At 35.2% G+C, this 27,516-nt stretch overlaps 1 protein-coding gene across 2 annotated transcripts in view; it reads right to left on the bottom strand.

Annotated features, from left to right (window-relative positions):
- Positions 1–27,516, bottom strand: part of LOC114501989 (DNA-dependent protein kinase catalytic subunit) — a 189,287-nt gene that overhangs the window by 143,679 nt on the left and 18,092 nt on the right. The window contains exons 8-18 of one of the 2 annotated variants that reach the window (XM_036031017.1): positions 25,003–25,118; positions 24,340–24,499; positions 23,282–23,368; positions 22,752–22,871; positions 22,166–22,325; positions 13,772–13,878; positions 9,566–9,656; positions 8,609–8,772; positions 7,769–7,921; positions 4,403–4,510; positions 1,634–1,860 (exon numbers count right to left, since the gene is read on the bottom strand). In XM_036031017.1, the coding sequence (XP_035886910.1) occupies positions 1,634–1,860; positions 4,403–4,510; positions 7,769–7,921; positions 8,609–8,772; positions 9,566–9,656; positions 13,772–13,878; positions 22,166–22,325; positions 22,752–22,871; positions 23,282–23,368; positions 24,340–24,499; positions 25,003–25,118 (1,493 nt within the window). Of the gene's footprint in view, positions 1–1,633; positions 1,861–4,402; positions 4,511–7,768; positions 7,922–8,608; positions 8,773–9,565; positions 9,657–13,771; positions 13,879–22,165; positions 22,326–22,751; positions 22,872–23,281; positions 23,369–24,339; positions 24,500–25,002; positions 25,119–27,516 lie in introns of those variants that run through there. The other variant, XM_036031018.1, reaches the window with a different exon arrangement.

Below are 27,516 nucleotides of genomic sequence, written 5' to 3'. Positions count from 1 at the left end.
TGATGATTTTTTTGTACTATATCCTTGAAAAATGTCATTTGGATTTTGATGGGGATTGTATTAAATCGGTATATTGCTTTGGGTAATATGGCCATTTTAACTATGTTAATTCTTTCATTCCATGAACATGGATATCTTTCCATTTCTTTCTGTGTCTTCCTCAATTTTTTCAGCAATGTCTCGTAGTTCTCAGTGTATAGGTTTTTCATATCCTTCGTTAAATCTATTCCTAGGTATTTCATTCTTTTTGTTGCAGTTGCAAATGGAATTTTTTTCTGAAATTTCATTGTTGGTATACTGGAACACAACAGATTTTTGTACATTGATTTTTGTATCCTTCAAATTCACTACATTTATTTACTGTTTGTAATACTTTTTTGGTGGCCTTGGGGTTTACTTTATAAAGAATTGTGTCGCCCTGGCTGGCGTAGCTCAGTGGATTGAGCGCGGGCTGAGAACCAAAGCATCGCAGGTTCGATTCCCAGTCAGGGCACATGCCTGGGTTGCAGGCCACGGCCCCCAGCAACCACACATTCATGTTTCTCTCTGTCTCTCTTCCTCCCTCCCTTCCCTCTCTAAAAATAAATAAAATCTTAAAAAAAAAAAGAATTGTGTCATCTACAAAAATAACAATTTTACTTCATTCCCTATTTGGATGCCTTTTATTTGTTCCTGTTACCTGATTGATCTGGATAGGACTTGCAGTACTATGTTCAATAACAGTGGTGAAAGTGGTTATCCTTGTCTGTTCCAAATCTTAGAGGTAAAGCTTTCAGGTTTTTTGCCACTGAGTATGTTATTAGCTGAGGCTTTGTCATATATGGCATATAATATTTTAATAAGTTAAATATAAATTATAAACTATAATGATAAATTATGAAATAGAAATGTTAATAAGCTAATTGAATGAATAAATAATTAAAATACAACTATCACTTTAGGTCAAGGACTAATTATCTTTTCTTGGTCTTTTACAGCAGTACCTTCATTGGCTCTCAGTCTTGCCCACTCAGATTCACAATCCATACAGCTATCAGCAGGTGAATTTAGTAGGAAATCTAACCACGCCACTCCCTGTTCCCATACTCTAGACTTGTCATCACTAAAAGTAACCTGTGTTTCTTTATTCAACAGATAAAGGCTCCTGGTTGGCCTCACTATGTTCCCTTCCAAGCTTCAAACTCCATTGTCTGCACAAATATAAAATGTCTTTATCTTCTTATTTACTATTATATTTCATATCTGAAATGCTCTAGCTGGTTTTCATTTTTCCCTTAGTCTCATCTCAAGTACAAATGCTATAGGAAGCCTTCCCTAACTTACTCACACTGTGTTAGATACTTGGTTCTGGTGCTCCAAAACCATACTCATACTGTAGGATATCTTTTGTTTTATTTAAGACTACTGTGGTATTATGTTTGTACGCATTTCTCAGCAGTTTGCGCTTCATGACTACAAACTACATTTTATTATTGTTTTAATCCCCAGAAAACAGTATTGCATCCAGCATGCACTTACTAAATACTTGATATATGAATACATGAACACAAAAACACCAAGTAACTTTTCCAAATCAATACAGGTAATTTGAAGAAATTGTTTTACACTCTCTCCTGTCATGTGGCTTACTTACCTGAATTCCTTGTAGATATTATTAAAAGCAAGTGATGCTCCTAGCCTCTTGAAAGCATTGGGGTGAAGTGCAAAGCTATACAGTCGCTTAAAAAGTGATTTGGTGTTTACTGAACTTTTCTCCTGCTGCTGTGGTGTTGTCTGCTTAATGGACCATTTGAGGAATTCTTGAATACACCGACCACAAAAGTCTCTCAAAGTACTGTCAATGGGGTCCACAATTCCATCCTAAAACAAAGCATAAAATAACAACTGAATACCCTGGTGAGTCTCTGAGCATAATTAGAATATATTATAAAAATGTATAGCACTATTCAAGAAAAAATAAACTCCAGTAATACCAATATGTCTAGAATCTAAATTCTAATAATTTCCTTTTGACATAACAACACTTTCTTTTTAAAAATCCAGACTGAAAAATCCATTAAAAAAGGGAATACTTCAATAAGTAACAACAACAAAGCAGTCTTCCCTTTCCCTGAAGCAACACAATGACTGCATCCTAGAAATTTTTGTTGATTTGACCTTATAATAGTATCTGAGATGCTTTATTTATTGAGGTTAAAGAGAATAGACCCTTGACAGTTCCAAAGAAATTGTACTGCTACATAAAGAAAAATCACATGGAGATGTGGTTTTGAAAACATAACTTTCTATAAGGGCAGTCTCCATAAAGGCACAATCTCTAAATACCTGAAAAAAACACCTAAGGAAATTTGAATGCTTTTTGTTTCCCATAGGTATTATTTCCTCTCAGATCTATAGAGAAAAAGTTTAACTTGAAAAAGTACACTGAATACTGAAATAAGGGAGTACTTTCTGCCTAATACCCCCAGATATTTGCTACATGCAAAATCTTTGATTACAGTGTTGATTAGAATCCAAGAAGGTAGTAATCTATGAAAATGTGAAGAGGTGTTATTTACCGCTTCTCAGAGCAGAAGTATACAGTGTACGTGTTCACATTAGGAAAGAAACAGTTCTTAATAGAAGACATGCTCTTTCACTGGAGTGCTGTATTGCTGACTTTACATTTCCTCCTTTATCTTTTCTTTCCTCAAGTGTCTCATTTTATATTATCATTATCTTACCTGGTTTCTTTCTGAAGCCCTTACTTAAGCTAATTTCAAGGTTCAAAAGAGGAAAAAATAGCTAAAATTAAAACTTCAGAATAGAAACATTAGAATAAATCAATATGAATGCAAATTAGCCAGAAATTAAATTTAATTTAATATGCTTACATGAAGTTTAATATACACAAAGCTAATCTATGATAATAAAGTCAGAGTGGTAATTTCTAAGTAAAAGGTAGTCTATACTGAACTTATGTAAATGGGGTCACTCTGTACCTACTCTTTTGTGTCTGGCTTCTTTTATTCAACTTAATGTTTTTTAGACTCATCCAGATATTACATGTGTCACCAGTTCATTTTTAATATTGCAGTGTAGTATGAATATAACAGTTTATGCATTCATTATTCTGTTATTTTCAGTAGTGGGCTTGTTACAAAGTTGCTTTAAACTTTAAAAAATAATTCAATGTGTTTATTATAGGCAGGATTCACTGGTAGATACCACAGAGAAATAAACCATAGGTATAATTATGTCACTATCCAAATAAAAGTGTACAGTAACTCCCCACTCCCTACAACATGGCATCCATCCAATAAGGGTCACCTCAAGAGTGAAAGAAGTACTATCAATAATTACATACACAACAGGCATAACCAGGACTGTCCTGGACAAACTAGAATGTATGTTCACCCTATCTACAATGTTCTGCTATTTTGCCCCAATATACCTTCCCAGCCCCACCTTGCACAATGTTCCAATGCAAGCAAAACTCAAAACACCTAATTCCTCACAAACTCACCAACCACCTAATGCCTTTATTCTCTGTCTAGATGCCCTTGTTAAATTCCCTATTTCCTCTGGCTTATCTAAAACTAAACAGAAAGTAACACACAGATTCAAACTGGAATCAATTTGCGAAAACATGGAAGTGAAGGACATTGTTTGGATGAATTTACTATATGTTTAACCGGCTTTTCATTCCAAGTCAACACATGGTAAAATAAAAACTATAAGCTAAGATGATAGGGAAAATCAAATAAATGACATTTAGTGAGTCAAATTTAAAGTTATTTGTATGAGTTCAGAAATTATAATAAAATGTCAAAAGACGCTACGGGCTTTAGATGACCTCATTTTTTCTACCTTTAATGCACCTGTGATCAAATCTTAATATTCCACCTCTATAGTCTCAGGATAGTTTTAAGTAAATGGTGAACTGCTGTTTCTAAAGTTCCTTTAGTTGTTGAATCTGAATGCAGGAGAAAACTGGATAAGCTCAAAAAATCCTTTTACTCTAAAGTGAATTATTGTACTATAGATATTTTTTGAAAGAAGGGTACTACAATTCTGATGAAAGAACATTTTTACTCCTTCCACCCTCAACCCCCAACCACAGCCTTAACATAGATGAAGTTTATCAAATTTATAACCATTCTCCCAAAAATCAGAAAACAAGTAAAATGTGAATATTTGCTTGCAGAGGTTTAAAAGTATCACTTAAGCAAATAAATACGGTATCCTGATTATTAAAATGCCATTTCACCAGTTCTCCAAAACAAAAGAAAAAAGATAATATGATCCAGCTAAATGTTATTATTTTGGTATCTTGACTGGTAACTTTGTGAAAAGAACTAAATATACATTAAAATATAGCTAGTCAATTGGAGTAGCAGGAAAAGAATCAGCCATTACTCACCAATATCGTTTCTAGTAAGGCAACAGTATCCTGACTTTCAAATTTCTTATTGTTAGTGAACCAGTGAATCAGTTGCATAACTAGTGGCTCATATAGTTGTCTTGTCACCTGAAGAAAAAAATACTAGAGTTTATTTTCTTCACATTAAAGTAATTTTATATTGGAAAAGAGTTTCATATATGGCAGAGGCCAAATTAAGTGATAATACTAACATGGTTTTATTAGTTTCCTTTTCTAGTTAAATTCTACAGTATAATGAGCAGATTCTTCCCATTTTCTCCTCCCTAGAAGTTCAACAAGGAAAAATATACATACTACAACTAACTCATTGTTCTTCTAAGTAAAAGGGCAATTTAGGGTAGATTTTTAAAAAATATTCATCTTTATTAATTTGATCTTGAACATGCCCTTGAGGCATTATGGATCAGAGACATTATCATTATTTAACTAAAAAGTAAATAATGAGTGCATGATTCCCTATACTCAAATTCACATACCTGCAGAGACAAAAAGAAAGCTGCACTTCAAAATCTGTATCTTTGGAGAAGACACCTGCCTCTCCCAATACCGCCCAAAGGAAGAAGAAAAATCCTTACTCCTTGGAGATAAGATGGAAAAGATCCTGAGTTCTCACTTTAAACTTCCAGAATGTAAACAAAGTCTCTCTAGGGGCCAGAGAGCCTGGCTTTTACTATCCAAAGTGTCTCCAGACCTGGGCCACTCCCTTCAAAAAGGAAACACCCAAGGAAACAGTGCTTATCTTTCTGGAACCTTGGGAGTTAACTTAAGTGGCCTAGTCTGATGTGACCATGTGAGCATCTTGGGAGAGAGGAATTTTATTATCCTTTTGGATCAGAGCACTTTCCTAGACAAATCTAACCCTCATTATATATGAAGAGTGAAATGTCTGTAGTGAAAGTGAAGGGAAACATTCCCTGTATTTAAACGTTATACATTTCTGCATCTCCCAAGACTAGGGCTCCTACAGCAGCCCTAGAAATCCAGGAGGGTTTCATTTCCCAACTCAGTGACCTTATGCTCTGTCTGCATAGAGTGCATGCAAACCTACACTCTCACCAGCCAGAATTCACAGGGCCCTTTCCCTACGTGCTTGGCAATATCAACACTGTCAACTTTTAAAATACTTGACAAAAGTTGAAAACATTATCATTTTAATTTCTTTTTTTTTTACTAAAAAAGTTAAATGTTTTTAAATAGTTCATTGGCCATATATATTTCTTTATAGGCTATCTATTTTTGTTTTTTATCCATTGCCTATTTTTAGATCTTGTATCTTCAGTAGAATATAGCAAAAACATTCTTCCCACAATATGTGTGTTAAAATTGTGGGTTTTATGCTATTTGCTAGTTTTAAACATTTGTAAAGTCAAATTATCACTATATTAGCATATTCTATATATTTGCCTTCAATATCTCATAGGAAAATCTCCCTATACAAACTTTATGAAAGGACAATCTATCTATAGATAGATAGATATAGATATAGATATAGATAGATAGAGAGAGAGATATATGAGGTTTGTCCAGAAGGTACCCAACCATGTAACATGAAAAATAGAGACACTTACTGAAGAAGATACAAGATACAAGAAACATTGTACTTAGGACAATGACACCTCAGTCCCCTTCAAAGTTGGCACCTTGGTACTACCTCATACAGTTCTCCCAATCCCCATCAGGTACCCTGCTGTATCTTCCTGAATCTTATCAATGGTCTGAAATCTCTTTCCTATCAAAGGTGACTTCAGTTTTGGGAAAAGCCAGCAGTCACAGGGTGCCAAATCTGGACTGCAGGGGGGTTGAGTCATCTGGGTGATTTGATGTTTTGCCAAAAACCTCTGTAGGAGACATGATGCATGAGCAGGCACCTGGTCATGATGAAGCTATCAATCACCAGCTGCCCATAGCTGTGACCTTCTAAATCATCTGAACAGTTTCTATAGAGGAATGTTTGAGCTTAACACAAAATTTTATGCAGATTTGTTGCTCTACTCGCTCAGTCATTTTGAATATGATGGCTGCTCATACCCATGCTCACTCAACAGTGTCTACTGCCCCCACTGACTAGTACAATGAAGTCATCATTGCTCACGCATGTGCATTCCAGTCCATTCTCCTTGGTTGCCAGGTTACATAGGTGTTGCACAAACCATTCTTGTTCTACTAACAATGGCTGGACTTTTTCCGGACAGACCTCGTGCATGTGCGTGTGTGTAAAATCTATTATGAATGGGATGTTGTAAATATATTTTTCAAGTGGTCAATAGTAATATATGACACATATGATGATATACAAGAATTTATCAGCTTCCAGCTTTATTAATGCTTAGAGTTTATCAGTTAATACCCTTGAGATTTCCAGAATGTTAAAAAACTGTATTACAAATAATAATCTTTTCTCCTTCCTTTCTAATGTCCCTACCCTCAGGAAACTCACAGCCTGAGTTGAGAAGCCCAGACAGTGACCACTGTAAATAACTCAGTGTAAGTGAAGCTATACTGAGCAACCAACAACTCCAAGCCATAGGCGCTGCTCCTGCAGGTGCTGGAGGCACCTATAAATAGGTCACATCACTGTTCACCAAAGGCTCTGTCCAAGCCAAAGTAGAAGGCAGCACTGGTGCTTCAGGACTGGGAGTGATTTGTGACGTTCAGGTAGACATTCTTTATCATATTAAGATTAATAGTGAACTATCCCTAGTTTACCAGGAGCTAACAAATGCCCTTTGGGCTTCTACAGAGAAGGGCAATGCTTCTGAAATCCTTTCTGTGGTAAATTTCCAGTTCTAACCAAAAATCCTGTTTAATCATGGTGCAACTCAATACTGCTGGATTGTATTCATTCATATACATATTGAAGATTTTTCCATTTATGAGTTTTTCATTTTCTTTTTTATCTGTGTACCCTGATATCAGAGTTATGCGAGCTTAATAAAGTAAACTGAGAATTCCACTGTTTTCTGCTTCATGACATCAGTAAGAATTTGTCCAGGAACAGGCCATTTGCCAACATTTCCAATCTCTTTCATGACTACTGTGTGAGTTCCTACATGTGAGGGGCAATGGTTAATTCAGCTTTAGATGCCTAGACTCAACCCTAACCAGAACAGCGATTCCCAAAATTTGTGGCATGTGAAAAACCACCAGGACAACCTTTAAAAGCCAGGATCCCCAGATCAAATTCCTGAGGGATTAAATCTGAGTCTGGGGTAGCAACCAGGCAGCAGCACTTTTTAAAAAGATCCCTTGGTGATTCTAATGTGAAGCAAAATCTAATGTTCACTGAACTAGAAAGAACTTAAAAAAATTTTTGCAACTGTTTCAGATTCAAAATCAATCACTTACTTGATCTACATCACATGCAAGTTGAAGTAGCACAGGAAAAGTTCGCTTATAGAGTTGGTACATGGGTGGGGAACCCTGACCACCTTCAGGTATTTGAGTGGCTTTTCCCAACATAAACATAACCATGCTGTGTAAAAGTTCACAAGCTGCAACCTAAAATAGGCCAGGAGTTCAAAAAAGTTTAATTTTTCAAGTTAACAAGAGAAGAACATTTTGAAATAATACTCAGTTTAAGCCCTTTAAAAAACAACTATCATATCCAAACACAAATTAACTGGAAGAACCACTTCTTGTATAAAATTAATGCTTTTCTATTCACTTCAATCTTTACTTGAGTTCACTGAAATTTAGAAGCTTCAGATATTGAGATTAATACATTCATAAGAAATATATTTCAATGCTCCCATATTGCAGAACTTTGCTTTATTTGTTAGCACATTTTCAATTATGGCTACTTCAATGAATATTTGAAGCATTCTGAAAATTTACAAATTAAAAGAAAAACCTGAAATTATATGTTTCTAGTCTCCTTGGTTGAGAAAATAATCAAGCACAGACTGGAAAATCACTTTTAAATGCCCTTTGCACTGCACTTTCTAATATAAAGTTTTTGGTATACTAATGTTTTGCCAGGTCATCACCTAGTAAGACGATTTATGTTTAAGTTGCATTTATCAATGACATTTACTTCTGATAATTAAGTAGTTTTGTAATTATTATACTACAGGAAATATATAATTAATAATAGTGGAATGGCTGAAATATATTATTAATTTCCTAACAAAAATATGTCTTAATAACAAGACTCTATATAATGAGCAAAATGAAAAACACAAGTACCTTAGTTTGTCGGTCACTAGCTGAAAGAGCTAGTTCTGTAACCCGAGGCAAGAATATATCCAGGTAAATGACAGGCTTCATGTCTTTAAATGGTACTGCAAAACTGAGTCTTTTTTCTCTATCCCATGCTACGTATTTCTTCATCATTTCATCTGAGGATGCAGCTGTTAAAAAAGATTAAGAAGAGCGTTTTTTTCATTCAAAATCATTCTAATACCATTTCATTAGTGAAACCACAGTACTTTGTTATACTTTTAAGTTGAGCACTTTATTCATCATTCCTTTTTTTGGTTATTTCACACATGTAACTACATTAGAAATCACTGTTATATACTCTTTTTGAATTTAATTTGAAGTAATATTATTTTTAAATAAGTCTAACAGTGTGGGATGTTGAATTTTCAATTTCAGCAAAGACTTAAGGTAGTCTGTGGAAAAATGATAAACAATATTCTTATTAAAAATCTCTTTATGACACTATTTTCCCAACATAGACTGTAACTTCTTAAAATAACCAAAAGTCACTAGTATACTAAATATAAAATCCCAAAAGTAAAACTAAAGATGAATTCTTACTAAAGAAAAATGTTAATTTTCACAAAAAAAACACTCCAAATATCCAACTATTAAAAATACCAGGTTTAAAAAATCTTGACTTTGAATTTCTGACACATGTTTAATATAGAAAATCATGCCAAAATAGGTTCTGTTTTAAAACAAAAAATATGTTTTAACATTTCAAACTAAGACATTTTCCCTAGTAGTATACTGAATAAACAGATTGCTTGGGTACAATCAAAGCAATTCATTAGGCAATTATTCTTTGTAATCCTATTTGAAAATATGTAAATCACATATAGGAGCAAATATCCGAATATATAAGGATCTACATAAATCTAAATTAAAGCACAAATATATCTATAGAGGTTTACTTATTTTAAAGGAAAGTTTATTTACCTGTTATAAGATTTTTGCTTACTTTTCCTCCTAGAGTGCCAAGTATTTGTACTACTCTAATCCTTATTTCTTCTAAGGACAGTGCTTCATTCTGCAATTGAATAATTGTATTACATGTGATGATAATCGAGTTGACAAAGAGAATTACAAGAGAAGAGAAAAACTATTTTGAAAACTTCTCTATGTTAATGTCTCCCAATGGTTCATCATATAACAGAACTGCTGTTAATTTTATTGCAAATTCATAAAGTCACATCTCTTCCAACTTTGCAGTTAAATGTCCATTTCCTAGTCCAAAGTTTTCACAGAACCCTTCATACTCCTAAAATTTGATACTAAGGATTCCACAAAAGAGCTTCAATATTGGTCATATATATCAATATTTATCTAGTATGATCTATATAGTAGATAAATAGATAAATATTAGTACATATAAATTATAATTTATCATAAATATGATAAATGTATTTACCATATAGATAGATCTACTATCTATCTAAAATGTATGCTCTACTATATAGATCATACTAGATAAGTACATTTATCATATTAGATAAATATTGAGAAATATGATAAATATATTAGATAAATGTTGATAAATTCAAATAATTATTTTATTTAAAAAAACTAAACCCATTACGTGTTAACAAGTGAAATAATATTAGGAAAAATAACTATACAGGATGCAGCAAAAGTAGGTTTACAGTTGTGAGTATGCAAAACCCAAAATTTATTCTTGTATTATTATTCATTAACTAATGTGTTATATCCATAGGAACAACTGTAAACCTACTTTTTGCACCACCCTGTATTTTCCAAATAAACAAACAAAAAACCTTAGAAAAATGGAATTCTTTAATTGCTTTATTATCTGGCTCACTAGAAGACAGTTCTCCTGTTGTTAGGGCTACAGTTGGAAGGTAGAGAAGGAGCAAATAGTATTTTGATATTCCTTTCAGATGACTGGATGATTATTCTTTGATAGTACACAGAAACTAAGCAAGTGATAGTATTTTGATATTCCTTCAGTTGGTGATTATTATTTGATAGTACACCAACGCTAAGCAAGTGGTAGTTTCTTAGATTAATTACAGTGAGAAATCTTAAACTTTATCAATATATATTATATACTCTATTACATTAAAATTCACTGGTTTATCTTGCACATTGAATGGATTTCTTTTATCCATGCATGGTCTGATAACATATTGATCATTTGAAGCCACTGGTTCACTGGGTTATTCAGATCTGCCAAATATCGACACAATTCATTATATATGCAAAAAAATCACACTTGGTAATGTTACTACCAATGTCATCAGAAAAATCTGTTTTAAGTATTGAGGAGCTGTCAAACTCATAGTGATGGTTACTAGTTTTCCATCACTAGCTTTAAAATTTTAATTTTAACTTTCACGAAATATAACTGCTTAGATTTCATCATTGCCAAGAAATATTTTCAGATGTTTTCTTTAAAGTGACAGGCTCACTATTTATTCATAAAAAATATTTGCCAAATACTACTTAGCCAGTATGTCTGTCATTTGTTCTTTCAAATAAATATGTTCTTGAAAAAAAAAAGTGGCTACCATACTTGAAAGCTCACAGAAAGCATCACACAAGTGCTCTTTCTGAAGACGACTGTCACACTTCACTATGCAGCAGGTTGGTTTAGGCAAACTCCATTTCATCACAAAGAATATGAAAAGGATGTGTGCTCAAGAATCATGATTCAATAAAGTGCTAAGGAGCCAACAGTGTTACCCATCATTACACCACAGTACAAATGTCAATGAGTAAAAAGTAGCACATTGAAATTAAAAAAAGCTGTCCTAGGGAACAGAGGTGATGTATCTGTAAAGAAATTTTATTTGCAACACTGAAAACAGGCTCAAATACTTTGACACCTTGTTTCATGCATGTAATAAAATAATTTTTAAAAATTAGACAACCACCTGGCTGGCACAGCTCAGTGGACTGAGCGAGAGCTGTGAACCAAAGCATCGCAGGTTCGATTCCCAGTAAGGGCACATGCCTGGGTTGCAGGCCATGGCCCCCAGCAGCCGCACATTGATGTTTCTCTCTCTCTTTCTTTCTCCCTCCCTTCCCTCTCTAAAAATAAATAAATAAAATCTTTTAAAAAAATTAGACAACCATTTCTAATTTCATTCCAGTCTCTCAACCAAAAAACTATCAAATATAATGGGGGAAGAGTTTACCTTAGAATTTGCATGATCAGTTCTAGACAGTAACAATATTTCAAATTTTTATAGTACAAAGTAAGAATTATCAAAATAGCACAATATCAGCAGAAAAACAGACCAACAAAACAGAACTGAGCCCAGAAATAAACCCACATAAATGGGCAAATAATTTTTGCAAAGGAGCCAAAAGTATACAATGAAGAAAAGAAAGCCTCTTCAATAAATAGTGCTGGAAAAACTGGAAAACACATTTCATAAGAATAAAACTAGACTATTTGTCACCATACACAAAAAATAACTAAAAATGGATCAAAGCCCTAAATAAATATAATAGCCGGAACAATAAACTATTAATACATAGAAGATAACATAGGTACTAAACTTGTGGACATTGGTCTTACAGAGGGTTTTATGAATTTGCCCTCATACGCAAGGAAAGTAAAAGCAAAAATAAATGAATGAGATTATATCAAACTAAATAAATAGCTTCTGCAGAGCACAAAGAAACCATCAACAAAACAAAAAGACAACGAACAAATGGGAGAAGATATTTGCAAACAATACCTCTAATAAGGGGTTAATATCTAAAATGTATAAAGAACTCATACAACTCAACACCACCACCAAAAAACAATCCAATTAAAAAATGGGCAGAGAATCTGAACAGATACTTCTCTCAAGACAACATACAAATGGCCAATAGATTATATGAAAATATGCTCAACCTCACTAACTATTAGAGAAATGTAAATCAAAACTACAGTGAGCTACCACCTCATACCTGTTAGAATGGCTATCATCAACATAACAAGGAATAACAAGTGTTGGAGAGGTTGTGGAGAAAAAGGAATCCTCATTCATTGCTGGTGGGAATGTATAGTCACTATTGAAAACAGTATGGAGGTTCCTCAAAAAATTAAGAACAGAACTACCATATGACCCAGCAAGCCTTCTTCTGGGTATCTGGCTGAAAAATTTGAAAACATTTATTTGTAAAGATACGTGCATTCCTATGTTCATTGCAGCATTATTCATGGTGGCAAATACATGGAAACAACCGAAATGTCCTTCAAAAGAGAATTAAATAAAAAAGATGTGGTACATATATACAATGGACAATATACAATACTCAGCCATAAAGGATGAAATACTGTCATTTGTGACATGGATGGACATTGAAAATATCATGCTAAGTGAAATAAATAAGACAGAAAAAAGTCAAGAACCATATGAATCCACTCATATATGGTATATAAAACTGAAAACAATAAATGAGCAAACAAGATAAACAAAAACTCACAGATAAAGACACAGCATGGTGGATACCAAAGGGAAAGAGAGGTGGGGAAAGAAGCAAAAGGCAAAGACAGTCAATTATGTGGTGATGAAAAGAGGTTTGTTTAACTTTGGGTAGTAAACACAAAATGTAGTATACAGATGATGTAATTACAGAATTCTACACCTGAAATCTATATAATTTTATTAAAGTGTCACCCCAATAAATTTAATTCTTAAAATTTTAAGTTTTGCAAATTTTAATGTTTACTTTATACTAAGTTATTTTCCCTATACTAATTCAATTTTTTCTATTTACATCATTTTTCCAATTATATTATATGCCATGTCTGAAAAATACTGTCAACAAATTATCAGAAAAAAATGATATGAATTACACTTGACAAAATTATATACTTAATATCCAATCAGTAAATAAATCAATCTTACATAATATCAAAATTCCCATTGTTTACTGAATATGAACTAATTACTTTTTATTATCTACTAACTATACTTAAAGAGTAAATAGGAAAACAAGATCAAGACAATAAATCAAACAGTTAATTTAGCTACATTATTATTGCTAAAAATATACTGAAATTATTTCTATATTGCCTTTTTATATGTAAGACTAACATTTTAAATGAAGATTTTTCCTATTCACAAGCATTAGAATCTGATCTTTGCATTATTTAAGGTAAAGAAAATGCAAGGGATTTCTTACTGATAAAGTGTTCTTTGTCCTTTTCAGATGCTTTAACAAAACTTTATTAAATCCTTTCTGGGCAGCCCGAGAAAGTGCTGACACTTCCCAGGTACTCTTGTTCTCATCTATCAACAGAAAACAAATGTCAATTTTAAAAAGCATTCATTCATTTACTTGATGAATATTAGGGTGAACATACTATATTACTAAATGGAGACATTAAAATCCTAATTTTTTAAAGATTTTATTTATTTATTATTAGACAGAGGGGAAGGGAGGCAGAAAGAGAGGGAGAGAAACATCAGTGTTTGAGAAAAACATTGGTCAGTTGGTTGCCTCTTACACACCCCCAACTGGGCACCTGGCCTGCAACCCAGACATGTGCCCTGACCAGGAATCAAACCAATGAATGACCTTTCAGTTTGCAGGATGCTGCCGAACTCAATGAGCCACACCAGTCAGGACAAAAATACTAATTTTAATTATGATTGAAAATTACATTTCTAGAAAGAAAATATATTAATAGTGGCTCTGTTGGTCTTAAATGTCATTGCCTACACAAAGAAATATGGTTCCTTGGAGAACCATATGAACCAGAGACTGGGCATGAAATACACTAAGGTAATAATCAGAGGTGGTGGGGCTTTCGGAAAGAAGGTTATACTACACATCCAAATTTTATGTAAGTTTATAATTATTTTCAAAAAACATTTCTCTATATAACAGCCACACAACTATCAAAATCAGGACAGTGCCCTTGAGACATTACCCACATTTAATCCTTAGCCCCGTTCAGGTTCCAGCATTGATCCTAAGTTCAGAATCACATTACATTTTGTTGTCTGTGTATTTAGTACCCTTTACACTGAAACAGTTCTTCACTCCTTCCTTGCATTTCATGATTTAAACATTTTTAAAATTATATGCTAGTAATTTTGTACACTGTCCCTCCATTTGGGTTTGTCTCATGTTTTCTTGTGGTTAGATTTAGGTTAAAGAAGTCAGCTCTAACATCCTGCTAGCTCCTTTATTAATTACTTAGTTAAATAAAATCTTTGACACATGTTCACTTATATCAGCACAGAGTCATACTTTTACAGCTATAAAGTTACTTCTCACTAGCTATGGAGATGCCTAGCATTTGCTGGTAGAGCCAGGTAAACTGCATTGCTCGAAGATGCCTCACAGATGACTTAATCCCAGCCTATCTTTTTTTAGCTCTAAGGAAGTATTTACTTTTTTTAAATTTTATTTTAATTATTGTTCAAGTACAGTTTTCTTTCCTTTACTCCCATCCTAGCCCACCCACCCATCCCTCCCCACCTCCCTCCCATTTCCACCCCCCTTGTTTTTATCCATGTGTCCTTTATACTTGTTCCTGTATACCCTTCCCCTTTTCCCCTGAAATTCCTTCCCCTTTATTTCCAAATGACAAGAAAACCTTATCCAGCTTTCTGCTACTCTAGTTCCTGTCTTTCATATGATTTCATGCTTTTGGTTTGGTCCCCATGGGTGTGAGTAGTGTCTAAAAATTTGGGTTTATGGTCTACTGACCATTTGGTAACCTTCTGTGGATAGATGCTAGAGATCTACTCTCTGATGAGCCAGAGATGAAAAGAGGACTTGGTTTTCCATGTCTTTTTATTACCATTATTTTCTAGCTCAAATGTCAATCAAATCAGTTCAGAATTTCATACACTGAGAAAAAAAAGCCCTTTGATATATGTACCAGTCAGTGTTTTGTTGGTGTCCTCTGTCTCTTGAGCTGATTCAAATTGAAGAATTGAAGCTATTAGCTCTCCATGTGTCTGTGTATCTAAAGGCCTTATTTGAAAAAGGCTTTTACTTCCCTCCTTATGTGTGTGATGTTCTCCTATATTTGGAGGATATTAATAAATGAGGAATAAAGCCTCTTAAAGATCTTTTCTGACTTACACAGATTAATAAGCTTATATAAAACGAACAGTAGTAAAATTTTTTGAAAATAAGGATACTGCTTACAATGCCTTAAATGGACCAGAGTCTTTTAAAACTCTTGCAGAAACTAGCTCAGGAGCATTTTAGGAATCCGTCTTTGGCAAACGAGACAAGATTAATTAAGGCACATCTTTGGTAAATGAGACAAGTTTAATAAAATGTCTTTTTTTTGCCTTTTAGTGTTAAACATAATATAGTATGCATTTTATTCTACTTAGGTTTGTTTTTCCTAAATGTATTCGGGCTTATTAAGCCTGGAAGTTAAATTACTTCTCATAACCTTTTATTGTGGCATAAAACATATAACACAAAATGTAATCTTCTAACTATTTTTAAATGTACAATTAAGTGGCATTAATAACTTTTATAATGTTGTGTTACCATCACTATTATCCATCTCCAGACTTTTTCATCATCACAAGCAGTCCTGCACAACTTCTAAGATTATGTTCAAATAAACTGAATCTTTAGGCAAAATTTTTATTTTGCAACATGCCAGCTAACTAAAAGATAACTTCTAAGATCTACTGGTAACTTGAAAATTTGGACTGAGTTAATTAATAGATAATTACTGAGTACCCAGATAATTTATAAGTAAAATATAGCTATACAACACTGATTACTAAGCATCACTTTTAAGTTTGTGTGCTTTCACTTCTTGTTTTTACAGGTTATAATGAGACTAGAGCTGGGACCATGTGAATGAATGTATCAGCAGATGTGTGCCCACAGGCTCCATGAGTCTGGCAGACAATTTTCAATTATCCACTTCAAGTTTCCTCAGTGAAAGAGGTAATTTAGTACTAAGATATAATTAATGAGTGGTTGAAACTATAGAAGCAATAGCACAGAAATACAATTGCGGGTGTGTTTTTGATTTTCAAGGAAGGAGAGTTTTTCATAAGCAAGAGAATCTTGTGCTTTTTGTTGTCTGTCTGGATCTCTTTCCACAACTGCGAAACTCCACAGGTCTTTGTTTATGTGGGTTAAAACTAGCAATAACTACCACATTGGAAGTAGAAGTGATTTTTTTTAAAGACTTACATATTTATTTGAAGATCACAAGTTAATATACATAACACATTAGTATTACTCTTAAACAATTTGTTATTACTGACTCCCTAAGACAGGCTGCTATTTTAAATTTGTGTTAGTTTATTTTAGAATATAAGAGTATAATAAAGTTGTAAAGTCAATCTGAAAAGAAACCATAAAATGAGTTAAAATTTTAGCAAAGGTGATTCCATTTTAAAGGATGTACTTCGTTGGTTTCCTTTGTCTATAATATGAAAAGTTCTCCTTACTTTCTGTGTAATCTTCCAAGACTGCAAAATTCAGGATCTTATCAGAATAATTTCTGAGCTGCTCTGGCTGGTGTAGCTCAGTAGATTGAGCATGGGCTGTGAGCCAAAAGAATAATTTCTGAGCTTCAAGTTGACTTTATGGCCTAAAAAAGAAGACGGAGGCTGTGCACCTTTGGCAGGAGTGGCACAGAGCAACTCTGCATTCTTCTCAGCAAACCATTATCAAGAAGCACTGCTATGAACTGGTCCCACTACCAGCAGTTGGCCAAGGAGGTGTCTGCCAGGTGTCTCCACTATAAAGTTGCTATTTTTACCCATGGTCATTGGGTAAAACAATGTATGTTTTGGGCTAAGGTGCTTTAAAAGTACATGTGATAGGCAGAATTTTAAGATAGCCCTATGACCTTCCACCTGGTATTATTCCCATGACTGTGTTCCCTAATATAACAAAAGGGAGATTAACCAGGTAGGCCAAATTGCATTATATAAGCCCCTTAGAAGCAGAGTTTTCTCCAGCTAGTAGAAGAAGAAGTTACAGAGATTTGAAGCATGAAAAGGATTCAGTGCTGTTGCTGGATGTAAAGATGGAGGGGGCCATGAGCAAGAACCAGAAATAGGCCTCCAGGGGCTGAGAATTAGCCCTGACCATCAGCCAGCAAAGAAGTGAAATATCAGATCCTACCAACAACCTGGAAAAAACTGAAAGAAAATTCTTACCCAGAGTTTCCAGTGAAGAGCCCAGCATGGCCAACACTTCACTGAAACTGTGAAACTCTGAGTAGAGGACCAGCTAAGCCTCCCTGGACTTCTGACCTCCAAAACTGAAATAATAGATGGGAAGTTTTTTGCTTTTTTATGGATGTTGACTTTAATTGCTAAATATGTGGTAACTTATTACACGGCAACAAAAAACATTATGAAACTTTCGATTTGCTCATTTTATTTATGTCTCTACTCAATATTTCCTACTTGAGCCAACGGAATATAACTTCTTTTTAGAATGATTTACTTTGATGCCCAAATTATCCTAAATTTTGCCTGTGACATTTTCCCATCATCCTTTGAACAATTCCTTGCTTTCTGGATGTTTCAGAAAATACAATGTTCTAGGTTTATCTTGTATTTTCCCTATCCCAAGCTGCAACCAGTCATTTACCCAAGGAATGCTGGTTTCTTTTAATGGAAAATGACATTTAAAAGCCATGATCTTGACACTAGGTTTGCTCATTACTATTAAGGTGTTACTACTCCCAAGAAGGCCCTTCCAATGTCTAGAACTAGAATATACAAGGTCTGTCTGGAAAAGCCCAGTCATTGTTAATATGAGAACGGTTTGCATGACATCAATGTAATGTGGCAGCCAAGAAGAGTGGACTGGAATGCACATGCATGAACAATGATGACTTCATTGTACTAGTCAGTGGGGACAGTAGACACTGTTGAGTGAGCATGTGTACTGTGTGGCTGTCACATTCAAAATTCAAAATGACTGAGCAAGGAGAGCAACAAATCTGCATCAAATTTTGCGTTAATCTTGAACGTTCCTCCATGGGGACTATTCAGATTCAAAAGGCTGCAGCTACGGGCAACTGGTGATTGGCAACTTCATCACGAGCACACACCCGCTCATGCATCACATCTTGTGGAGAGGTTTTTAGTGAAACATCAAATCACCCAGGTGATTCCACCCTCCTACCATCCAGATTTGGCACCCTGTGACTTCTGGCTTTTCCCAAAACTAAAATTGCCTTTGAAAGGAAAGAGATTTCAGACCATCAATGAGATTCAGAAAAATACAATGTGGCATCTAATGGTGATTGGGAGAATTGTGTGAGGTTCCAAGGTGCCTACTTTGAAGGGGACTAAGGTATTGTCCTATGTACAATGTTTCTTGTATCTTCTTCAATAAATATCTCTATTTTTCATATTACATGGCTGAAAACCTTCCAAACAGACCTCATATATGTGTTACATATACATATACACACATACTTTCATCTCCATTTCTACATTTATTTTTCCATGTGTACATGTTTATGTACATATAAATATGTATAGATGGACACATATAAAATAGTCACCCTCCTCATCCTTCCTGTCTGGACCCCCATATCTCACAAGGTTGCCCCAACATGTTAGCTCCCCCCCACCCTGCTCCAGCTCTGACCCCAATGCCAGGCCAACCCACAGGGCTGCATTCCTCATGCTCCTCAGGACCGCCACAGCTACCCTGACATCTACCTTCCTCTATGCCATCTAAAGGCCTTAGGACTCAATTCTTCAAGAAGGTGAGAGGGAGAGGACCTCAAATGACTGACTCATACAAAGGGGAAAAGAGTTACTTTAAAACTATAAAAGATGGAGCAGACACTCACTAATCAAATGGTCAAAATGAACATGACTGGTAATGGCACCAACTGCCATCATGATGCTATGAGGACACAGCATCGGTTCTGAGTGTTTCTGCCAAAATGTATGAAGCTTAACCGCATCATAAGAAAACATCAGACAAACCCACACTGAAAGATAGTCTATAAAATAACCAGCCTGTAATACTCAAAAATGTCAATGTTGTGAGAACTAAAAAAGATTGAAGAACTATCCCACATTAAAAGAGGCTACAAAGTTACAACAAACAAATGCAATGCATGGTCCTAAATTGGAATTCTAGAAGACAAAGAAATACATCTATAAGTACTGCTATAAAAGAAATTAATGAGCCCTGGCGGGTATGGCTTAGTGGATTGAGCGCTAGCCTATGAACCAAAGGGTCACTGGTTTGACTCCCAGTCAGGGCACATGCCTAGGTTGCGGGCCATGTCCTCAATAGGGGGTGCATTACAGACAACCACATACTGATGTTTCTCTCCCTCTCTCCCTCCCTTCCTTCTCTCTAAAAATAAGTAAATAAAACCTTAAAAGAAAGAAATTAACAAGACAACTAAAATTTGCATATGGACTGTATTGTATCCATGTTATTTTTCCTAATTTTTCCTGATTTTGATAATGATACTATGGTTATGTAAAAAAATATCCTTCTTGCTCTGGCTGGTGTGGCTCAGTGGATTGAGTGCTGGCCTGCAAACCAAAGGATGGCGGTTTTGACTGCCAGTCAGGCCACATGCCTGGGTTGCAGGTCAGGTCACCAGTTAGGAGTGTACAAGAGGCAACCACACATTGCTGTTTCTCTCCCTTTCTTCCTCCCTTCACCCTCTCTAAAAATAAATAAATAAAGTCTGAAAAAAAAAAAAAAAAAAAAAAGAATATCCTTGCTCTTAACAAATATATACTGTAGTATTTAGGCATAAATACCTGCAATGCCTGCAACTTACTCTAAGAGTTCATATATGTCAGTATATATTGTATATGTTAAAATGTACAGGGTAGGGCAATAGATGTACATTTATGAGAACACAAAACAGAGTTTATTCTTATATTATTATATATTAATTATTGTATTATTTTCCATACAAACAACTCTAAATCCTGTAAAACTTTGCCCCATCCTGTATACACACACACACATTATCACACAATAGAGAGTGAAAGTACCTGCAATAATAAAGCATAAGGGACAAAAATCCTAACTGCTGAATTTTGACAAAGAATATACAGGAATTCTTTTAATATTAATGCAACTGTTCTGGAAGTTTGATATAGCAAATAAAACATTACTAAAATTAGTGACTGTCTTTAAGATTATGGATTTTCTTGTTATTTAACTTTACTTAGTCTCTGCTTTTCCCTATCTTCTATTTATCTACAGTTACATATAGTTATCAATAGATAAATCCTTTGCTTAAAAGAATCACAATAATTTCCCTTATTAATTTAAAAGCATAAATCATTTCAATGAGCTGACAGAGCTAAATTCTGAAAAGCAAATAAAAGCACCACAATATTTGCCTCTAAATATATTAATTTTTAGTGAACTACTCAACAAGCAACATTCCTTATATAATGTGAATTTTAAAAGCCTACGTAAGCTATACACATTAACTAGTTTGTATTTTTTATCTCTACATGATATTGGTTATTACTATCATTTACAGAAATATCTCTCAAAATTTGACTCCTTCATGATCTCTGCAGTGAATGAAATTTGTCACACACCTTTTAATGTTCCCAAACCAACAATATTTAAGTTGAACAATAAAATCACGATTAACATAGATGAAATTTTACAAAATAACACTAGATTTTCTTTTTCTTTAAATTTATTTATTTATTTATTTATTTTTAGAGAGGGAAGGGAGGGGGAGAGGGAGAGAGAGAGAGAGAGAGAGAGAGAGAGAGAGAGAGAGAGAGAGAGAGAGGGAGAGAGGAACATCAATGTGCGGTTGCTGGGGGTTACAGCCTGCAACCCAGGCATGTACCCTGGCTGGGAATCGAACCTGGGGCACTTTGGTTCCCAGCCCGCGCTCAATCCACTGAGCTACGCCAGCCAGGGCCTAGATTTTCTATTTTGATGATAGTGAAGTTTCGGTTCTTACCAATATTTCAGTGTCTTTCTTCAAACTGAATCTTTTTGTTTCATCTGATTACAATGTCCCTTTTCACTGTGGTTAAAGTAAAATCGTTCCCCTCAACTGTGAGTACCACTTTTCTTGCCTGATAAAACTTTTGTCTGGAATTTTTTTCTCTGAACCTTTCCCCAAGCCTATTTCTCCTATGACAATTCTTAACTGGTTAACAATAGCGCTTCATCAGTTATATTTGAAAAACAAGTGAAAATCAAATGAGATTAGGTCAAAATATAAAATTACTACTGAAATCTCTTATAGTTTTAATTTCTGTTTGATTGATTGAAAACACTTTTTTACAAGGCAGTGTATCAGAAGCTATAAGGAGTTCAAGATATTTAAGGTAAGTTCTAAGCCTTAAAGATTGTATAAAGCTTGGTAGGATATAAGAGAATAAAATGAAAAATAGGTATAATGCTTCAGTTGTATGTCCTATCTCCCAGTTATATTGAAATGAATTGGGGAGATTATAAAAAATACTAATAAATATATTTTGAATAAATGGGGTTCATATTTCAGAAGTTACAAAATTACAAACAGTAGTTGTATTATGATGATTACATTCCCATTTTATTTAAGATACACACCATAACTCTTTTAAGCCTTACCTGATAAGGCTGAAGTTTTCAAGTATCCATCAAGTCCAGGTAGAATGTCCTTATAATAGGGCTGAATTACTTGTTTGTCGATGTAAGCTGACCATTCTTCCAGGGCGTTAAGGCCTACTTCTGCCAGTGGGGTATAGCTCAGGCCAAGTTTAAAAGCCATCTATATATTAATACAAACATGGTAAACAGAAACGCAGGGAATTTAAGAGAAAAACACCACCAATTAATTGTGGCTTCTAATGAATAAACCTTTCTAGTGCCACAACACCAGGCACTGCTGGAGGTGGGTGGGTACATCCCAGGTCATTGTCAGAAAAACAAGCACCACTATCTACATGGTTGGTGATATACTGCAGAATTTCAACACGTGGAGGTTCAAACCTCATATCCAGCTGTAAAGAAAGTTCAGAGAGGCCAAGCTAGGTTCCAAGTCCCAAAGCTACTAAGTAGCATAAGTAGAACTTAAACCAGGGGTGTCTGTTTGGTAAACACGTCCTGTGACTACTATGGGAAGACCTGGATATTTTTGTGTTTTCTAGGAAATCCTACATAAATGAAATGGATTTACCCAAGACAATGCGTCTACCTGTAATGCAGGAACGTAGGCTCTAACATCAAGTTCAATGATGTCACATGGCAGGGACAGAATAAAAGTCAAACAGGAGGCCAAAAGTTCATCTTTGTACTGCTTCATTTTAACTGATACCTTAACAAGAAAGAAGAAGAAAGACAGTGCTGTGCACCTGAATAGAGCTTGTGCTTTGAAAATCAACTAAAAATATTTACCTATTAAAATGATTATGTAGCCTCTAGATGACATGGCCATGATCATTTTCAAATTAAAAAATAACCTAGAAAAAGTTCATTTCAAGTCATTAAATCCCCATATATGGAAAAGCTAAACAATCTACTAATTTAGAGTTTTCACCAAATTATTTTAAGAAAACTCAAGGGACTTTTGTAGCACCATGGCTTCCTGTGTTAGTATTTTTTAATCCTTTAATTTTGATCTGCAAACAAATTTTTAAGTAAATAAACCATTTATGATCACTAGGAATTTGTTAATACATTTTTAAATAGTCCATGGTAACACTGGATAAATCATTTAAAAATTACCTCTTTACCAAATTTTGCAAATAAAGCAAAGCAAGAATACTTTTCTGGGTCCTCAGGAGATTTTTTCTGACTCTTAGGACCAACTCCCTGTTGAATAAAATAGTAAATTATAAATTAATACAATGAATAATAATCAGTTAATTCTGTGTCCTTTAAAATAGTAGTTCCCAGCCTTCCTTCTGAGGGATGAATCCATTTTCACTTTGCCAACCTCTCATGTGGAAAAGAAGGAAAAACTAGCTCTGAAAACATTTCAGGCAGATGCCAGTGAGAAACAGAGCAGAGGTGGGAGGTGGATGGCTGATCAAGGGCCACAGGCCTACATCCATTCCTTCTTCCCCGTCTTCTAATACATGCGCTTAGGAGCACTGAACCCTGCTCATCCTGTAATTAACTAGTGGGACTGCTCATGACTGACTGGAGCCTTAGGTAAACTAATCCAGTTATTCTCAGACTTCACTAGCCATCTGAGTGGCCTGGTAGCACAGGATGCTGAGCCTTGTCCCAGTGTTTCCAATAAGCCTGGAAGGGGTATTAGATTTCCCAAGTAATGCGGGTGATGCTGGTCCTAGGATCCCACTTTAAAACCTCTGTTAACATACCATAACTAGCTAGGTGCTTATAAATCAGAACAGAATATGCTACTAGTTAACTTTTTTAAGAGTGTCATCCAATTGCTACTCACACAGCAGTCTTTACAAATACATAATAAATTTAGATTTTTAGAGTGCAATATGCTATAATCTCATATTTTATAATGTCTTCATACACTCATGCAATCTAAAAAACACAAGCAGCCCTGGCTGGTGTGGCTCAGTGGCTTGAGCACCGGCCTACGAACCAAAGGGTCACCAGTTCAATTCCCAGTCGGGGTACATGCCTGGGTTTCGGGCCAGGTCCCTGGTGGGGAGTGCCTGAGAGGCAACCACAAATTGATGTTTCTCTCCCTCTTTCTCCCTCCCTTACCCTCTGCCTAGAAATAAATAAAATCTTTAAAAGTAACTAAACAAATAAAAAAACATAGGTATATTCAATGTCCTCTAAATTAAAATACTTACCTCAAAATATTTTATTTTCTTGGCATTATTCACAGCAGTAGAAAGCAATTTGTAAAAACCACTAACAAGTGGCAACCGTGTACATTGCAAAATTAAGTCATATGCAAATGAGTATACCCATGGCTCAAAATATTCTACATGCTTCTCAGGAAGAATCTCTCTGTAAAAACAAATTAAAAGTTTACTGTAGGAGAAAAAGTGGGACAACTAGAATGGTATAAACAATAAAATATTTTTTAAAATAGAAGAGTTTAATGTAGAAATTTTTTGTCATTATTTTTATTGAGCTTTGAAATTATACGGCAAATAATGAAAAGGTCTATGGTTCTATTATATTACATTTTTAGATGTGTGTGTGTCCATGTATATATATATATTCCTTTGTTTCCTACTTGAGAATCTTTTAAATATTAAAATAACATCTCCAAGCTGGTACACTTAGCTCTATTTTAATGATTCATATAAACCAATTAGATTATATGTCTTTTGCTATTTTATTTTTTATATCTATGTAAGGATGTTTCCTATATTACAGCCAATAACTGATCATTTTCACTCGTAAATAATTAGAATTTTAAAAAAATACCTGCAGGCTTTCCCCCTCTCTTTCTCCCTCCCTTCCCCTCTCTCTAAAAATAAATAAATAAACATTTTTTAAGATACCTGCAAAATTCCACCAGGTTAATGAAAGCTGAAAAATCCTTAGGTTTAGCAGGATGCAAGTTGGCTGCTGGATCTGAAGTTGGGATCACCCAAACACCAGTAGGTTCATTTTCATCCTTAAAAATTGTACCAAAACAAACATTGTACCATTCTATCACACATTCATTCGTTCTCTGACCAATTGACTTCACAGTTAAGGCCTCATGCGATAAGTAAGGGATGCAAAAGTGAAAAAAGTACTGATGGATCCTCAAAGCTTACAGTTTGAGAAAAAAGATGGAATGCACAGAAAACATTAAATAAAAGGATACATGGGAAATGATGAAGTGATAAAAATGGTACAAAAACAAACATACAAAGGGAGAAATATCATTTCTTAAAGGAGCTAGCAATGAGGCTTTGACAGAGGTAGAATTCTAAAACTTGAAGTTTTACAAACTATCAATAATGACTTGGAAGTTTCAAACTAAGAAATAGAAATAATTAACAGTATTAAGTAACAATAACTTAATATTAAGCTGTGTTATCAAGTTTAGGGAGAAATGTTAAACAACTAGTTAGGAATGCTTTATTTGGGATGTGCTACCATAGGTGGCACACCTGACCTGCTGCAATGAAGCAAGAAGGGCAGGAAACATGAAGAAAATAAAAGTGCAAGGGAAGCCACTGAAGACAAGAAAAATTATAAACATGCATGCTCTAAAAAGCAGGTTTGTTTGCTTATGCAGTTCCACAAAGCACCTTTTGACAAGTTTTTTTAATTATTCAGACATACAGAAGGCATAAAAAGCAATGAAACACAATTGGTGTTCCCATCAACCAGCATAAAAATTTGATTACAAATGTAATAAAGCCCATGTGACAAATGAACTTTTTCTGTTTATTATTCTCTGCATATACTTCCCATTATCTCTTGTCTAACCTCATAGTATAACCATGGAATTACATATGCACTAACTCAAACAATCATCATCTAGTCCATAAAAAAAAAGTCACTGGCCTCAAAAGCAAACTAGATGTTTTTACTAAAACTCAAGCCCTTTGACACTAGTCTTATTACCATAGTGTTTTGTTGCTAAAACTCTCCAGATGTAAGCAGAGCGACTCCCAGCTGGCAGCCAAAAGCCATGAAAACTGGGTACAGAGAAAAGGGAAACTGCATTCTTCCCCTTCTGACTATTGTGTATATTCTACAATCTCAAGAATCAATTTAACATTGGTGCAGCCCGAATCTGGAGCTTCCTTAGCTATGAACAAGAGGAATCTCAGGTTTTCCTAACCTACTACAGGGTCATCTCTGCACAAAATGAGATTTGACTCTTCGCTGTTGCTAAGGAATAAATAGTAAATAAGCCTAGCAAACAACTTTTCATTAAAAAAATTGTTTTAGACTTCCGGCCATGATGGAGGTGTAGGTAGACACACTGTGCCTCCTTGCACAACCAGAACAAAATAAGGACAAAATAAGGACAAAAACAATTTAGAAACAAAATAACAACCAGAACTGACAGAAAATTGAACTGTATAGAAGTCTGACAACCAAGGAGTTAAAATAGACACATTCATCCAGACCGGTAGGAGAGACAGAGTCGGATGGCTGGGCGGAGAGGGGGCACAAAAAGCAGTGGCACCGGGCATGAAAGGAACCCCAGGGGTGAAAGACGGAAGCGGGTAGACCCTGGGTGAGTAGGTGGCGACTGGCAGACCCTGGGTGCGGGGTGGCAATGGGCAGACCCAGTGAGGTGGTGATTGTGAAGCGAGGCACTGCGTGCCAGGTGGCTGGCTGTCCAGGCGGTCCCACACCTGCACACAGATAAACCAGGCAAAACTGGGGAGCAAAACAGGCCTCGCAACCCAGGGTCCTAGCGCTGGGAAATAAGGCCTCAAAACACGGACTGGAAACACTGACTGAAAACACCTGTGGGGGTTGAGGGGTAGGGAAACACTCCCAGCCTCACAGGAGAGTTCATTGGAGAGACCCACAGGGTCTTGGAACTTATACAGGCCCACCCACACAAGAATCAGCACCCGAAGGGCCCAGTTTGCTTGGGGGAAGCGGGGGAGAGGACTGGGATCCGATAGAGAGCAGAGCAGGCACCACTGTTCCCTCTTGGACCCTACCCCACATACAGTGTCACAACCCAGTGACTGGGTTGCCCCACCCCAGTGAACACCTAAGGCTCTGCCCCTTACACGTAACAGGCAAGACAAGATTAAAAACAAAAAACAAAAAACAAAAAACACAATGGCCCAAATGGAGGAACAGATCAAAGTTCCACAGCAAATACAACTAAGTGACCAAGAGATAGCCAACCTATCAGATGTACAGTTCAAAGCACTGGTGATCAGGATGCTCACAAAATTGGTTGATTATGGTCACAAATTAGATTAAAAAAATGAAGGCTACGCTAAGTGAAATGAAGGAAAATGCACAGGGAACCAATAGTAATGGGAAGAAAACTGGGACTCAAATCAATGGAGTGGATCAGAAGGAAGAAAGAAACAACCAAACAG

Source organism: Phyllostomus discolor, chromosome 7 (genome assembly GCF_004126475.2).
Source record: "Phyllostomus discolor isolate MPI-MPIP mPhyDis1 chromosome 7, mPhyDis1.pri.v3, whole genome shotgun sequence".
Lineage (NCBI taxonomy): Eukaryota > Metazoa > Chordata > Mammalia > Chiroptera > Phyllostomidae > Phyllostomus > Phyllostomus discolor.
This window is presented reverse-complemented; position numbering and strand designations above follow the sequence as displayed.